The sequence below is a fragment of the Tiliqua scincoides genome, chromosome 1 (genome assembly GCF_035046505.1).
Source record: "Tiliqua scincoides isolate rTilSci1 chromosome 1, rTilSci1.hap2, whole genome shotgun sequence".
In the NCBI taxonomy this organism is placed as follows: Eukaryota; Metazoa; Chordata; class Lepidosauria; order Squamata; family Scincidae; genus Tiliqua; species Tiliqua scincoides.
This window is the reverse complement of record NC_089821.1, coordinates 65,707,335-65,725,468: the sequence shown is the minus strand read 5'-3', so window position 1 is coordinate 65,725,468 and position 18,134 is coordinate 65,707,335. Positions and strand designations below refer to the sequence as shown.

The 18,134-nt window shown below is 45.8% G+C and overlaps 1 protein-coding gene across 1 annotated transcript; it reads left to right on the top strand.

The window, feature by feature from the left end:
* The first annotated feature begins 258 nt into the window (after window positions 1–258).
* On the top strand, window positions 259–17,878 carry LOC136636524 (membrane-spanning 4-domains subfamily A member 15-like). The gene is made up of 6 exons (XM_066611646.1): window positions 259–348; window positions 4,960–5,079; window positions 12,803–12,859; window positions 16,409–16,540; window positions 17,087–17,197; window positions 17,756–17,878. The coding sequence occupies exons 1-6, from the start codon at window positions 259–261 to the stop codon at window positions 17,876–17,878; spliced, it is 633 nt and encodes a 210-aa protein (XP_066467743.1).
* Window positions 17,879–18,134: the final 256 nt, after the last annotated feature.

Below are 18,134 nucleotides of genomic sequence, written 5' to 3'. Positions count from 1 at the left end.
AAGCACAAGTCAGCTTTACCTGTGAGGAGTGCTGTACGAACTCCTCTCCATTCTCCAGTTCTGCAGCGTTTCCCTGACTGTGTGACATCATCAGTGACAGAAGCCAATAAGACTGTTCTTTCTCCTTTCCCTTGAAAGAAGTGGAGCAGCCAGGCCAAACAAGCTGTCATCCATGCTCAGCCTGCGTGGCTGATGCAGCTGAATGGTTCAGTTGCTAGGGACCCCGTACGCCTGGGAGCAGACACACCAACTAATCCCATGCAGGGAATGGGGACCTTCCGCCTGGGCAGAAGAGCTGTGATGTACACAGTGGAAACCATCCCTAAAGGGAAGAACCGAGTGCTGGGGGTGAGTGACAGATCTGTGGGGGCGAACTTTGGGAGGGAGCTGTGTTGGAATATGGATGGGATGGAACCAGATGGAAGGGACTGATATAGATTCACCTGACATGGCACCAGATCTGAGCTCCCAGGTTTTTTGGGGGGTGGGGGGTGGGGAGGCAGTGTTAGACTAGATTTCTTTGTGTGTCTGTGTGTGTGCGAGAGAGAAGGAGAAAAAGGAGGTGGAGAGAGGGAGAATGTCAGGATGGATAATCATAATAGCCCCTTGAACTAACCTGGGAATTTATTGTGCCCCTGTGTGAGAGCAGCTCATTCTCAGGATGGTCCACACCAGCCACGTGTGTCTGAATGTGTGTATGTACATATGCTGAATATTGCCAGGGATACTGTAGTCTGCAGCCAGCAATGAGAGTGAAAAAAGATGCAGCTCAATGCCCAGAGGTTAAATGGCCTCTGAAATGCTGCGTGCCCAGGGTCTGTACAGGTGGGGCACAGGCTTTCAGCATGAACTGAGCAGAAATGAGCATCGCCACCTCTATGCATAGGGGAAGAGCACAGCATCACTCTAGACAGGCAGTACATTGAATATCAGATGTAGGCAGAACACTCACAAAGCCTAGAAGCCCAGTTTAAAAGAGGCAGTTGTTGTAGCAATGGCTATTAGCCACGATTGCTAGATGGAAACTGCGTGTTCAGAGGCGGTATACCTCTGAATACTAGCTATTTGAAGCAAGCAGCATGAGAGGGCCAACATCATTATGCTCTGCTTGTGAGCTTCTCTGAGGCATCTGGTTGACTGCTTTTGGAAACAGAATGCTTAAAGTAGACAAAGCCTTGCTCTGATCCACTACAGACATGTGTATATTAGGGAAGTGATGGGATTGGACTGATTGGAAATTTACACTGGAAACCCTGACTCCTGATTCCCAGATCAGGATGGTGGTGTAGGCTGCAATTATTCAGGGCTACTCTGCACATGCTCAATGGTATTTTTTTAATTATTAGTTCAAATATTCCCGGTGAGGTTCCGGCCTTGTTTCAAATAGGTACCTGGGCTGATCCTGGCTCGAGAACAGCCTTGCCTCTGATTTTGGAAGCAGAGTGAGTTTTCTTTGCTTTGTGTTAAGGTTGCCAACTCTGACTGAAGATATTTCTGGAGTTGTTTTTCCCAGGAAATTCCTGGTAGCTTTGTTAACTATCCAGGATTGCTTTCAATAATCACCTGGAGATAGAGGCTGATTCCTTGAGGCTCCAGGCCAGTCCTGGAGAGTTGGCAACCCTACCCACAGGGCAGAATCTCCAAACACTCTTGCATTGTTGTTGCAGTGAGTGAGATAATAAGGAGTAGCAGCAGTTCCCCCCCACCCCAAAAACCTTCTCTACTCTCCCTTGTAGTTCTTCAGATCTTGAAAGAAAAAAAAGAAGACCAAGGTATACCATTTGGGGAAAGAGATAACTTTAGGCTCACTTCTGATGACCATGTTGCTGTGTGGACTTGCCCAATATATATTTTTAAAGGGTGGCATACATGCTGTGATATACAATATCACAGCCCCATGTAGAAGAGACGGCTCCATATTCTGTAATAATAAGATGAAATGTATAGTTGTGCCTTTAAAGTAAGGCTAATACCAGTTTGGATCTGCACAGAATCTACACGGTCTACACAGTCTAACAGCATAATCCTTTGCATGTCTACTCAGAAGTAAATCCCATTGAGTCAATGGGGCTTGGAATATAGGTAGCCTTGCAGCTTGAACATGCATTGGTCCTGCATAGGTTCGTTATAAGCCAGAGTCCAGCACAAGGCACACTGACAGAGGGAAATCCCATGGTTAATTTAGTGCATTATTGCTACAGTGAAAGCATATAAAGCTTCCAAGCAGAGACGTTTTTAAATACCTGCTAAAAATAGGTGCGCTGTTATGCTGGAGATTCCCAGGCTAGCCACATTGATTTGTTTAATGCAGATTGTATAGACCCCATCGAGAGTGTGGGATTATGAGGGATCAGATATGTTGCAGGAGTAGGTTGGTCCCCACAAATGGCCTCATGTCAGAGGAATCCGTGGCATCACACGGCTCTGCTGTCTTTTGTATCTGCTTGCAAAGGATTACATCTCCATATTTCCTACCCATCTGCCCCCAGCAGCTGGCAGAAATACAATTCATATGGTGTGCCTTGTTTTCTCTTCCTCTTCCACAATCTGGGTGACTACATGAAAGGTCAAATGCATTAAAATGAACATTACATTGAGCCAATGAGAAAGAGACAATTTTTTCACTTGATTTATTTTCATACCAGGTCATACTTAGAGCAAATTCACCAAGAGTTCTAAAGTCACCCCAACCATGTACGGATGCAGAAAATGGTCTTCTTATGGCAAACAGGCATGTTTTGGGGCCAGACAAACTGATTCTCCACCAAATAGTGGAAATGTGGCCTAACTGGTAGCCCAATCTTGCTGCTGCATCCTGTGCGCTTCGGGCAGCTGCTGGCGGTTCCTTGGGAGAAGGGGACTTTTGTCCCTTCCCCCAAGTAAAGAGAGTAGCCCTTCAATGGGGTTTCTTGATTCACTGCCAACCAAAATGTTGGCGGTGAATCATGAGTCTCTGTGTAATGCAGCGAGCCCAACACGGAAGCTCTGGATCTCTCCACCAGTCCCGCCACCCTCCCTCCCCGCTCCCTCCCCTGGCACACCTGCCCCCGCGCTCTACTCACCTCCCTATAATACCTCCTCCCCGCCCTCCGCCCGCCTCCACCCTCCTGGAACACCTCCTCCCTCCCTCCCCCCAGGGAGGAGGTACACCTCGCCCCTGCTTACCTCTCTGCTGCTCGGCGGTCCGCGTGGTGGTAAGCCCACAAACAACTTCCCTGATGCTTTAAACTGTGCTTCTGGAAAATCAGAAGCACAGTTTCCAACCCTGTCAGGAGCCTCAGAGAGGCTTCCGCGGGGTCCTAAAGGCTTGCGCATGGGTCACTTGCCCCATTGAACATAATGGGAGTTCTGCCACTGCTGGAATGCTATAGGCTTGTTACTCCTCTGCCATAATTTCTTTAAACATGGCAGCAGTCAATGACAATTGGAGTTGAAAATGGGTCTGTAACAATTCTTTCACATATATCTCACAAAATCCCTAGCTGACCAGGTCAGGATGTCCCAGAGAGAGATTGTCAACGTGATCCTCAGTGAGTCATTTTGTGACACTTCTGAACACCACTGAACACAGCCTGCCAGCCATAAATTGTTTCCTACCATGCTTCTAACCTACAACTTGACAATCACACTGTTTTTGGTCACAGGTAGCTTACAAAACCAGTATGTTTATACAGGCCCTTTGTGGAATGTCATACATTGCTTGACATTGGTAGATCACAAATTCTGTAGATCTGTTACTCCTACCATATGGCTGGCCTGAGTGATTCCCAGCTTAACCAGAAGACAATGCAGTCAAGTGTCCATTGTCACAAGTGCCAGTGCCATGACCCAAGGCAAAGTTCTACACTGGACTTCTTTTTGGTCCCCTGATGCACATTGAGTGCCACCACTGCCATTGGTACTAGGGAGCAACCTAGTGCACAATCCTACCTTGCGCTGGAACAGGCAAGCCAAGAGGCTTGCACTGTATCCAATGCAGGATAGGGGCCCAAAGCGGCTCAGCTAGAGTAAAAGCACGCTGGCCCCTATGGGTCTCCTTGGACTTGCACCACCTCCTGAGGTGGCACAAGTCTGAGGAGAGTGGAGCAGTTTGAAGCCGCTCTGATTTCCCTGGGAATGGGGATTGGGATCCGGCCCACCTCCCGCTCCCCACCCACCCACCCCCCGGGGCTGCCCACTGCCTACCCTCCCCCCGCTCTCCTCCACCCTCCCCCCCGTCCAGGAACACCTCCATCCTGCCTCCCTCTCATCCACCCCAGAGTCTCACAGAGTAAGTCACAGATTCAGCCTCTGCAGGCCAGCGCACCTCTGTGACTTACTCCCAAGGAGGCGCAAACGTGCTTTACGGCCACTCCTAGGCCACTGCAAGGGACTGGCTTCTGGATTGCACACCTAGTCAGGTAGGCCTTCTGATGGCCATGGGCTCTGGGTCAATGCCCAGCCTGGCCAACTTCTGACACCACTCCTACTGAGAGGCCTAACAAATATGAACAATCCAGCAGCAAATAGCATTTTTGGTTGTAATTGATTCCTCCTTCCCACTCCCCTCTACTCCGAGGTTCACCTGAATCAGCTTGGCTCAGTTCCCGTAGATTTTCTTGGGTACCCTGTCTGCTAGTGTATGAAATGTAGAAGTGTTAATTAGAGCAGATTTGTAAATGTCAGCTTCCATTCAGTGAGCAGATGCCATTAACTATTCCCATGAACATTTGGGAAGTGTTAGAACATGGAGTTCTTCTGAAATGTGGTGTCATGTGAGGTAAAAAACATGAAACCCTTTCTGTGTGGAAAGATGCTGTAGACATTAAAAGTAATCATACAATTGAAAAGTGTGAGTCAGGGAGATTTCCTGGTGTCAACCCTTTGAAATCAGTGTTAATCTTGAAGAGGTGTGTGTGCGTTCGTGTGCGAACTTAATCCATCACGTGCCGAGTATTATTCCCCTGATTGTTCCCACAGACCATCCAGATCATGACTGGCTTCATACACATTAGCTTTGGGATCATTCTCAGCACCCTGACCAGTGTATATACCTCATTCTTTGTGTCTGGAGAGATTCCCTTCTTGGGAGGAGCATCCGTGAGTATCACACATGGGGTTGGACAGATTCCCCTGGGTAGATGGGGAGAGAGGTTCCTCCTAACTTCAGAGAAAAGCAGACAGATGATAGATGAGGAGGGCTTCTTGCTATGCCATGTGTAAGAAAGAGTGAGTGACGATATGGTAGGGGTGTCAGCTATTGAAGGAAAAGTCCGCAGATCCATCTGAAAGCACCTGGGGAAGAGTGAGCCCATGGAGATTTCAGGGAGTGCTGTGAAGGCTGCCTGGTTTCTAATGACAACGCAGATGATGTTTTTTCATGTTTCCAAAGTGTGTGATCCATTTTGAATCTCATTAAATGTTTTGCCTAAAAATGTCCTGTATGTTCTTAAATATGTTATGATGTTAAGACTTCCTTCCTTCCTTCCTTCCTTCCTTCCTTCCTTCCTTCCTTCCTTCCTTCCAATGCATTTTTTGTTTTGAAGAGTCCAAAATTATTTCCTTCTATTATTATATTCTTAGCATGATGTTACTAAAAATGAAAATATTTTCATTTTTGAATAATGTCCATTTCCAACTGTTTTTCGATTTGGGGGGGGGGGAAATCAAAATTTTAACAGAGATCATATGGAAAAAATTTTCTCCTTCTCCTGGAGATGGAAAGGTGAATGTTTAGAGTCTGTACTGAGATCTCATCAATTCCATGGAGTGAATATACCATTAATTTCTGTGAAGCCGGTATTGGAGTTTCAGATGATTCATGTTAGAGAAATTGAGCATTGTCTAGAAGCCATGTGAACACCCAGAAGAACACAGTCCACTGGACTGGACTGGTGAACACATGATATCTGTCTTAGGTACGAGAGATAGGTACGAGAGATATCGTATTAGAGACTGGACTGGTGAACACATGATATCTGTCATGGGTATTATTCTGCCACAAAACAGCCTGCCTGAGACAAGTTCTTAGCAGACACTAATTGTGTTTTAAGTTTGGGGCCAAATACGATGTGATTAGCAACATCTGGAGATCCTGACTGCAGGTCTCTTGTGCCACATCTGGTTTGGACCTCAAGGTGGCTTTGGCTTCAAGCAGTTTGTAATGTGAATGTAAAGACTCAGTAGCCAGAATGCTCCTTCACACTGCCAGTAGCTCTCCTTTGAATTGTCTTCCTTATTGACACGAATTAGTTGCCATTAGAAATGTATCCATGGCAGAGAGGCTTAAAGGCCCTCACAAAGACAACCTCAGAGAGGTTTGTTGTGCAGTTTACTACCATGATGTGGAATGTCTCCATTGACTGCTGGCAAGATCTTGCAGATGTGGAGTCTCCCACTGTGACAGTGACAATGATGATGATTCCTGTGGAAGGTGTTCTGATACACTGCCACTAAGGTGTAAATAACTCATCATAGTGAGGAGACTGGGGATGATATCTGGGAAGCAGTACCATGGAGACTGAGAATAGATTGCTCATGTGGGTGTGCGCTTGCACACAGGCCCACCACTAGCCCATATGGCACCTTTGTTCAAATTAGAAAAGGGCACCTTTGTGCACACTAGAAAAGGCACCCCTTTGTGCTACTCATATCAGTTCATTCCCACCACCACTCACCTTGCGCGAGTGGGCAGAATTCTCCCTGCTGGTTAGCATGCACAGTCACCAATGACTGTGGTGGCAGCATTGCTGTGCTTGCCAGTGGAAGTGACACTCTACCAGCATCCTCCTCCTTCCAGGAGGCACCCCCTTAGATGTGGTACACTTCTACAGTGCACAAACTATACACACCTACAGTGTGGATGTGAATACATGCATACGCACATGTGTGCAGGGTGTATGCAGTGGCGTCACTAGGCTTCGCATCACCCGGTGCAGGAGACCTGCGCGTCACCCCATGCAGTTTTTTTTCCTTCTGGTTATTTGGCCATAACCTTTGAAGGAAAGGAGCTATCTCAATTCTGTTTTTTGCATTGCATTCCTCTGGGAATTCCACATCCAACGGTATATGGCATGATGTGGTAGCTCCTAAAGCCACAATTTTAGTGCGTCACCCCCCGGCACATCACTGGTGAGGCCCGCACCCGCCTAGCGATGCCACTGGGTGTATGTCCTCCATTCCATGAGGGAAATCACGGCACAGCTTGTCTGCATGAACTGGATGGAGCATTAGGTTGGTCCGCATTCAACAAAATGTTGGTTTGGGGGAGAGGTTGTTAAGACAGTGATGGGCCTGGCAGTTTAAGGAGAATTGCAACCCAATCTTATGCATGTTTACTCAGAAGTAAGTCCTGCTGGGTCCAGCGGGATTTACTCCCAGATAGGTGTGTTTAGGAGTACAGGTACAAGCTTACTCTTGAGAAAAGCTAAGATGCATTTTTGGATAGGATCTTTTTTACACAAATTCTAAAACCATCCACCCACAGAAAGTACTAACCAGGTTTGGGGAACAGGGAGAGAGGGTATAGCTTCCACTGCAGCATTTTAAACCACTATTTAATCCTGATGTATAAAAGGATGTTTCCAGGGTACTAGATCAGGGGTCTCCAAACCCCGGCCCGGGGGCCAGATGCGGCCCACGGCAAGCCTCTGTTCAGCCCGCGGCCAGCCTCTTGTCCCCTGAAAGCCCCTGGCCTACTTTGCCAAACATGACTGGAACTATGCTCTGGTTGCATCTGGAGGGTGTTCTAAGGGCCAGAGAGGTTGAATGAATGAGCCCATTCATTCATTTATTCACACATCTAAGTTCCATCTCTAATTTATTTATATTTTATATTTAAATTTTTTTTCTGGCCTTCAAAACCATGCCACACATTTGATGCGGCCCTCTGACCAAAAAGTTTGGAGACTCCTGTACTAGATGTTCATAAGTACATCACAACACTGGACTACATTGTATGCTCCTCTCTGTCAACCTCAGTCCCCACTTTGCAATGCTAAAGTAGTAATAGTAGATTCCATTGCAAGGTTGTTATAAACCACCAAATCTCTTAGCCTCAGCCTCACCACCACCACTACTCAACATTAAGAGTGCACTGCATTACAGGATTGTCATAAACCACCATCTCTCACTTGCAGTATGGGAATAACAGAACACTACATCTCATAAGCCACTCTTTCTCTGCCCCAGCTTGCATTATGGAGAGAAAAACAACTGGCCTGCATTGTAGTGTTTTCAGCTTGTAAGCCCCCCCCCCCCCAGGTTTGGCATCTCAATAATTGTGTTATGGTGCAAATGGAAACACGATCTATAGTTTTTATCTCCATATTGCATAATATGGGAATAATAATTATAGATTGCCTCTGCATCATAGTTGTTCTTTTTAATGACATTTTGGGCTCAGTCCTAACCCCTGATGTCAGTACTTTCCAGCACTGGCATAGTGGTGCCAATGGGACATGTGCTGCATCCTGCATTTGGGTGTCACTCACAGAGGCCTCCTCGAAGTAAGGGAATGTTTGTTCCCTGACCTCAGAGCTCCATTGCCCTTATGCCAGTGCTGGAAAGCACTGACATAAGGGGTTAGGATTGCGCCCTTTCTGTATGAAATAAGACCTGAGTGAGAAAGTGAGAAAACTATTGCTTTTGCTGCAACCCTTATGAAAGGTTGAGGAAATGCTGCTGTGACTTAATCACAGCTAGATAAAAGTTCTGGATTTCTCCATTGTTACTTATGAGCTGAAGGGATCTGAAGGCCTTAGGGATCTGAAGGCCTTAGGGATGGACCTCAACAAGTGAGAAACCCTGGCCTCTGAGCGGCCTGCTTGGAGGCAGGCTGTGCAGCATGGCCTTTCCCAGTTGGAAGAGACACTTTGCCAACAGTCTGAGGCTAAGAGGCAAAGAAGGAAGGCCCATAGCCAGGGAGACAGACCAGGGACAGACTGCACTTGCTCCCGATGTGGAAGGGATTGTCACTCCCGGATTGGCCTTTTCAGCCACACTAGACGCTGTGCCAGAACCACCTTTCAGAGCACAATACCATAGTCTTTCGAGACTGAAGGTTGCCAATATGTACTTATGAGCTTTTGTTACTCCACAGGTGAGAGGGGGAAATGGCATCAAAAGTAGCCAGAAAGTACCCTCTCCAAAGAATGGAATTGTCAGTCTAATAATTTAAAGTCTGGGGACAGTAGCAATTGAATTCAGATCTCTCCTTCCTTGCTTTTGATCACTGAACTTCTCAGGATAAACCATTCGTTCAAACAGATAACACAAAGTTGTCACATGATTAAATCTGAGCATAAGTTGAATTTGGGTTAACTTGTCCAAACTTGTTAACTTGTTAACAAGTTAACTTGGGTTAACTTGTCCAAATGCTACGCTATGGCACATTCAGGTCCCTGCCCCTTTGATTATTCATATGACTGCAGATTTTATAGGGTTTTGTCCCACAAATAGCCACTTCCTGGGTAGACATCAAGGACATGTTAATGTAAGGACATTGCAGGAAAATCAATAGACACTCCAAACATAACTAATCGGACTGGTAGCCTAAACCGGTTGACTTGGAATGAAACTCCGCTGCGTCGACTGGGCCTACTTCCTAATAGGAGTGCTTAGGGCTGCTGCAGCAAGAGGTGTTGCCAACTCCTGCTGAAGTATTGCCGTCATTCCCAACATGAGAGGGTAACATGCTGATGGAGGAGGGAAAGAGCCACACTGAGCCAGAGCCTGTAGCACTGTTTTTCTGAAATGGTTGCATGTTGACATCACAAGCCACCACAGAGAGGCCATACGGCACACACAGCTTGGTGTCAGAGCCAGATGGTTGCCCAGCATAGATACTGCTCTTACTGTCTGGCTACTGCCTGCATATGCAGGTGGGTGTTGGCACAGCCTATTCCCGTGCTTACGCTGTCCCCTTTACAGTGAGTTGTAAGGTATATGAAAGCCTGTCCTCTCAGGGCAGCAAAGGGAGGCATTGATAAGCCCCGGAGGATACCTGCCTTCCTAAACACCCACCCCACTCTACTGGCTTATTTAAATGTCTGTACTGTCCCATCTTTAGGGCTGAGGTTGAGTTATGGATTCCATAAATCACCAATGTGCAGTCCAACGCATGAGAACAGAAGTGTCAAAGCGAAACATCTGGTTTTAACAAGACAACAAACAGCAGGACTTGGAGAATTGGGACTGAGAGATATGAATGAAGCTATGAAGCGCAAAGCTGTCTCCCAACTTGGACCACTGAAACTCCTCATCACCAACACGTCTTTTTTCTTGAGCTTTCAGCTAAGGCTCCTCACACATTTTCAAATGTTTGTGCACAATTATGAGAACTCGAAACTTGCGTTTAAGCCATTTCTGCCCAATGTCAGATATATGCCACAGAGACCAAATGTGTACGCCTGTGGGTCGGGCAAAAATGGATTAAAAATTAAAGCTGTGATTCTCATGAAGCTGCATGCTGCTTCAGAGCTCAGAATATGTGCTGTAGAACATGAAGCCTTTGGAGCCTTTGTTTTATTCTTCTGACACAATACGATTAGGGCCTATATCTATGACAGGGGACACAGGACTGTTGTTGACTTCCCCACCTCACTATCTGTATCTCACTGATAATCAAAGAAACATATGAAGTGCTGTCACTTCGGCATTTCCATGCCCCCTGCAGCAGTCCACCAGTTAGCTGGTGGAGGGCTGGGAAATGCTGAGCAAGGTGGTGTCACCACATTTCTTTTACTAACTGTTAAAGACGTGTGTAAAGGGGATGTTGCTCAGTTAGTTACCTCAGTTAGTTACACCTCGTTAGTGACCTTCTAAATCAGGGTGAAAAAGCAACACTTTCTTACTCTTGGGGGTTTCTCAAACCAGAATTTCTGTCACAGCTCAGTTCTATTTCACTGTTTCAGTACTCATTCCCTGCCCTTGCCTGCTTCCTAGAATTGTGGGCTTAGGGAATTGTTCCTTACTGATTGAGGAATTTACAAAATTTCACTCACCTATGTGTACTATCCTCATACCCCTCGTTCCAGGTTTGTGAAATAGTCAGGTTCAACTTGTGCTAAAAACAATTAGCTGAAAAAGTGACTCGGGGTGCAATCCTAACCAACTTTCCAGTACTGACATCAGGGCAATGCAACTCTGAGGTAAGGGAGCAAACATTGCTTTACCTCAAGGAGGCCTCCATGATTGCCCCCCGACTGCAGGATGCAGCACATGCCCCACTAGCACAGCTATGTCAGTGCTGGAAAGTTGGTTAAGACTGAGTCCTGTGAACTGTGATCTGGAAAGTGCCACTTCCTTGGTTGGTTCTTTGTAGCTGATCAAAAAAAGGCATCCTAAACTAGCCAGAGGTCAATTGTAAACAATAAGTGCTGACTGGGGATGCATGTGGGTGTATTGTCCTCCTGCCAACCTGTGACTGTCCTTTTTGAGCTGTTTCATCACCTTTCATGTTCCTGTCCGTCTGCCTCATGCCACTCTAGCCAAATCACCTTGCAATCCTGCTCACTTGCTGCTTTTTCATTTGTCGTCTAGCTGCATCATTCTGTATTGTTTCAAACTTTTGACATGTGAGGCTTCAGGTGGCTCTTACTTACACAACAACAGGATGAGAACTTGAACCTGATCCTGGACAGAATGCACATTTGCATTACAAATGCCCCTCTGCTGCTTTCTGGCAATGAGCAATGATCATATGTGTACATAAATAATGAGGGAAAGGCTAAAAGAGCACTTCAGCCTCACATATGAAAGTGCCCTTTGGTTGTGTCTGCAAAACCACCTTCTCTAAGAGTGGATGTGTTTCTCACTTCGAAATAGGGCTGCAACGAATATGTGCTTCAAAATTAGTACAGCCAGACAAATTCCTGGAAAAAAACAAAATATCTTGCGGTGCATTTGCATAGTTTGGTACTCTTTTCTCTCACTGTCCTCATCTACCCTATTGCTGTTTAATCTGAATGGCCAAGTTGCTCCATCTGTTCTTGTTTTCAAAGTCCCATGCTTTCATTGTGAATCACAACATTACAGACAAGATCATGTGGTTCACCACAACCAATCAGATTCAAAGTCAGTGTGGGCAGAGGAGGACAAGAAGGGCAAAGGAGAAAAAAGAAAATGGAGCAGAGAAAGAACAGTATGGAAACAACCCAAAAACTCATTTGCAGCGAGTGCCAAAAGCTCAATTTCTCAAATAAATAAAAAATAAAATAAGACTGCTGAAAACAGGAGGCTCTTTTCAGTCCCAGTCCCAACGATGAAGCAAGGCAAGTTGTTTCAGCCCTAATCCAGAGCAACCACATCAAGCACACTTCACAATTCTGTGGCTCCAGCGCAGAGAATCCATAGCATGTCACAGAGCAGTCACTTGAATAATTGTGTGCATGGGGTCTACGTGGTTTCAGAGCAGGGGAAGGGAACAGCTCTCACTCATCCTGCATCTCCATCTTCTTCTGGAGGTAGGAGATACCTCATGGTACTTCCTCCCAAGGGAAGCGCAGAAATAGCCTTAGTTTTGAGACCCCAGATAGATTGTTGAAGTCGAGGATTGGGATGCTAGGAAATGAGACGTACAAACATGAGTTGTATGTTGACTTACCTACAGAAAATCTGATGTGCTGGCCAGATGCTGAGACAGCTCATTGCCAAATGTAATAGTCTCATCAAACCATCCTTTTAAAAATCAACAATGATGGTACCAATCTTCCTCTTCAATTATTCCATCACAGTTGTTTGAGGTGGGTCCTGCGACAGTGGGAAGGGAGACAGGCTATAATGGGACTGTCAATGACATGCTTCTTTCCTTCCACCTCAACAGTACATTGTCTCCGGATGCCTCTCTATTGGTGCTGAGAAGAGCCCTACAGAATGTGCAGTGAGTTGATCTGATGTTCTTTTCTTTGTTAAATCTGTTCATCCCACCCAGAATCAATATCTGTTGCATGTTTGAGTTCAATTGGACATAGAGTCTTGTTAACCATGAGTGAAAGGAGACTCTTGAAGTTGAAAATGGCTTCATTCAAAGTATGATCTGGGCTCTAATTGGTTTACCATGACTGCTAACCACATTTCAAGGAATTTCTCTGCATAGTGGATGGAGTTTTGTCCAGCATGGAAAAATCTCAGTACATGCACAGGGAAAATGGTCACTTTTGTATTCTACATCCTTAACTCCAAGGATGTCAGGGTGGCACATATTGTATCTCCACAGAAAGCATGTGAAATAAAGTAGGTTCAACTGAGGAACTGTCCCAAGCCAAAGATCATCCTGGGAGCTTCATGGCTGAGTGCAGATATTAAATCAAAAACTGACTGGAATGTGAGTCCAGGTCTCCCAGAGTTCACTACACTGGCTCTTGCAGATTTATTCATCTTGGAGATTTCTGTAGACTACTCAGCCAGATCATGTGATTTAATCATTCTTGGATGACTGCACTGCTTCAGATTGCAGGTGGGAAATGCATGATTGAATACTACCCCTTGTTTACAAAACAAATAAACAAACCACCTCCTTGCCCACAGAAAATTAGTTATCATGTTCTAACTAGCTTTCTTCTTGATATGCTAATTGTCTATGTGCAGAGTTGCTTTTCTAGGTGGAGAAGGGGGTATTCAGACATGTGACTTCTTCACTGAAGTGATACAGTTTAGGAACAATTTTATCATGAGATTGGCTGTTTGTGAAGACCAGCCCTAATTTAGGCTATAATCCTGTAAACATTTTCCTGGTAGGCAGCTCCATTGAACTTACTTCTGAGTAGACACTCCTGCTAACTGGGCAAAGAGGCACTGATTAAAGTGCTCTGCTCTTATATTTGGCAGGAGGAGAACAACTGTCCCTCTTCACTCCAGCAAGGCATCTTTTCAAAGTGGCTGTTGCTGGCACCCCTCCTGTATTTTTTGTCAGAGTGTGAGCCCTTTGGGGACAGGGTACCATTTATTGATTTATTTTTATGTAAACCGCTTTGTGAACTACTCTGTTGAAATGCAGTATATAATATAATATAATATAATATAATATAATATAATATAATATAATATAATATAATATGAGAAAATTTAAGAAAATTGCTTCTTTAAGCCCTGCAGTGGTTTCTGATTATCCCAGACACAACTTCCTAATGGGAGAAGAACATGCTTATAAATGGTAGTGTTAAGTGGTTGTTCCAATGCGAAATAAGCATAGCAATAACAGTGGTGTAACTAAGGAAGGCGGGGGCGTTACATTGTCCCAGGCACCATGCCTTCAGAGGGTGACAACCCGCATCTCCAACAGCGGATCCCAAGGCAGGCAGAGACTGAGCCAGCCTGCCTGCCGTGTCTCCTTGACTGTGCCACAAAGGGGGCTGTAGGAGTAGGTACTGTGGTAGCAAGGAGGCCTCCTCGCCACCACAATACTTCTCCTTGTCTTCCTCGCAGGCACTTGGAGTAGTTGTGAGTTGCTCAGAGCAGCCAACTGTTTTTTGCATGAAAAGGTAGTTGGCTGCTGAGAGTGGTTTGTAACTGCTCTAAGCACCATAATCTGGAAGTAACTGTGTTGACATTATCACATCACTGCAATTACTTCTCAGTCAGTCACGGGTGTGTGTGTGTGTGTGTGTGTGATGTGGCATAGCTGGCCCTGGGTAGTAAATGGCCAAACACACATGATGTCCAAGGGATAGACACTTAATGAGAAAAGAAATATCTTGAGGTAAAGCCAGTGGCATTAGTTCTTGTGGCAGAAAGTTAATAACCTCATTTTGGTCCCTTTTGCATAACTGAATTAGCAAACGTTCCATGTGGAGTAGCCAGGAATTGAATGGGTTCCAAGGCCACTGTGGTTTTGCCATGTGTGGAGCATTCAGACAAGGACGTTGAGGGGATAGAACATATGTACACTGCTTCCTCTTCCCCTACTGCAGATTAAATTCCAACACAAACTTTCCTCCTCCTCCCCACTTTCCTTAGACCAGAACTTAGCAGCTTTCCTAATGGTGCAACCAGAAACTTGCTGCAGAAGCAAGAACAGCTGGTCCTTTGTGACCAAAGGCATCCCAACCCATCAGTGTGAACTGCGAATGCTGAGCTTTCAATCAGCGAGATTAACCGCACAATCGAATGCTTGTCTACTCAGATGTCCTATTTTTTTTCTCCAATGGAGCTTACTCCCAGGAAAGTGTGCATAGGATTGCAGCCTAAGAGCCCATTCCTGAGCTCTGCCTGTCACAAATGTGCCATAAGGCAAGTTTGCGGGGCTTAGCGCTGGCCCAGTGCTGCAGCTAGCCCAGCGTGAGCTAGTGCTGGATTAGCGCCAGTGGAAATGGTGGGGAGAGGGCGGGAGGAGATGTGCTGGGGGAGGGGGTAGGGCGGGAAGATGGTGGGACCAGTGGAGCTGTGCAGCCCGACATGGCACTGTTTGATTCTGTGGCAGCTCCAGAACTGCCACAGAATCATGTAGCCCCATTGTGGGGCTACTTTCCTTAGGACCGTATCCTATTCAATTTTCCAGTCCCGGTGTAAATGTGCCAATGGGGCGTGCACTGCATCCTGTGTTGGGGAGGCAATCACAGAGGCCTCCTCAAGTTGTGGGGACATTTGTTCCCTTTCCTCAGGGCTGCATTGCGGCTACACCAGTGCTGGAAAGTGGGATAGGATTGGGCCTTTAACTGGGAGAAGGGGATGAATATCCCCATCCCTGAGGAGCCGCTGGCAGCTGCCCAGTTTCATTCAGGATGCCAGGGCAGCCATTTTCAGCACCACAGCAGCCCCACACTCTGGGCAGCTCAGGATTGGGCTGTAAGGTAGCTTACATGGGAGTCATATACCCCTATGCTTGAATGTGCATAGGATGGGACTGCAGGGTTTCAATTTGGGTGTTTTATTTTCATTTAACGGGAAGAACTATGGAGCCATTGTGATGTGGTTTTGGATCTCTATAATCACAGAGCAGAGCCTTGAGTGAGCAGTTTGGTTCATTATTCTTGCAGCTTGAGATATCAGAGACTGAAGACTAACAGCTTTTTTTGGAGAGTGAAAGGGGGTGTGTGTGGTCTTTGCTGGCTTTTCAGGTCCTTGTACTAGTGTTTCAAAAATCTGGAAAACTTGAGCAGAGAGAGAGAGAGAGAGAGAGAGAGAGAGAGAGAGAGAGAGAGAGAGAGAGAGAGAGCCATATTTCCATCATACTACTTTTCAGCTCTTTCAAGAACTCTCATCTGATAGCCTAACCAGCTTCTACGTATGCTCAACAGCCTCACTTCAGAATGGAGATAAATCATGATGACTCACATATGAATTAAGGCACAGAGAGACCACGTTCTTGAAGTCTACAGAAGTAAAATTAGAGATTAAAGGAGGCTCTTGTCAGTTCTGGGAGCACCCAAACTGTATTCCACATTATTCCTTCTCCTTGCAGTAACTTGCATTCCATGTTTATGTCTTGCAGGTGAAAGGCTCCCAAGCCATGAATATCATCAGTGCCATATTTGCATTACTTGGAGTACTGGCTTTTATAGTAGATCTGAGCCAAAATTGGCCATTTTATTCTGAAGATCACCATCACTATTCCCTGGTGATGGTAGGTTTCTACACCTTAGCAATAGTTACAGAGGGGTTTGGATTAGAGGGATTGGTACGACCTTGAACCCTCTAAAAATTGAAAAGGAAAAATACTCTTTCCTAACACTTGGGAGATGTTTAGGGTGCATGCTAAGATGCACAGATGGAGGGCATGCTTGTCATCTAGCATGCATATTGAGTATGGATAATATAAACAAGCCGCAACTGTGCTGTTGCACATGAGCCCTTGATTGTGCTGCTTTTCTAAATGGCTGAGCAAAAACCAGCCTGACATGTGTAGGTGCCATAGTCCCAAAGAACAACTTTGCCTCCCTGCCCCACCTCCTGAAGTATGTTCTAGCTGTAATACTTGCCTCCAGGGCTGCCCTATCCATGAGGCCAACTGAAGCCGTTGCCTCAGGCAGCAGATTGGTGCTCATCTCTGTTCCTCTACTTACCTCCACTGTTCCTTCTTCTATCTAGGCATCACAGTTGATTTCAGATCTGATGAATTTCAATTGGTTGGTCAACATTTAACATTCTGCATCCTTTCTTTTGGGCATAGACAGGCAACAGGATCGCCATTGTACTGCTGACATTCACCATCCTGGAGTTTTGCATCGCATCTGCCACTGCATATTTTTGGTGCCGGGCAACTCGCTCTGATTCCAATGAGGTGACTACTTCATTCTTCTCAGAATTATAATGACATCTATGGTGGAGAAGGAAAAGTACAGTGCTTACACATAATGCTGGTTTAAGTTCACAGAACAGCGAAGTGTAATTGCAATAACCTATGGCAGTAGTTCCCAAACTTTTTTGACTGGCGGATCCCTTGACCTACTGGGTCATTGGCCACAGCTCCCCATCTGGGTGACAATCCTATACATTGTATAGGGTGGTGGGTTTGTTTTTTTTTGCAAGGATTCCATGGCTCCCCTGGCTGCTTTCTGTGGCTTCCTGGGCTCACAGTTTGGGGACCACTGAACTATGGTTAAGGAAGATGGCAAAGGAATGTTGGGCTGACAGTACAAACTAGGGTGGGAAAATTTTCAGCTGGTTAAGAAAATGCCTTCTGTTGGGATGAGGATTCACAATGTGATAATACCAGAATTAGGACCTGATCTAGTTAATCATGTTCCAACATTAGTGGGAAACTGAATTTGTCCTCCAGAGGAATGTGGAAAGTGATATGAATATGGACCCCGTGGGTCCAATTTCTTTTGTTTTCCAGGCCATATTGATTGAACCAAACACCATCAGGACAGATATTGAGGTACCTCCTGTAGAGTCATCAACAAACTATCCACCAAATTCCAATGATGTAAGTTATGATCTAAAAGTAGAGACGGTGTAGAAGACTCAAGGAGGAATCTGTATGGAGAAATCACAGTAGCCACACCTCTTTGGAGGTGTAAAAGCTGGCCCTTTCCTGCATGACAGATTACCTTCAATTACTGCCAGTATCCTAGCTGCAAGGCCAGTGAGGCCACAGGGACTCTCTCTCTTCCTTCTTCAGTACGGTCTCAATTTTTAGGCTGAGACTAAGAAGCATGTGGCTTGATGCTCTGCCTTGGACTGGGAGGTAACATGCAGACTCTTTTTTTGCATAG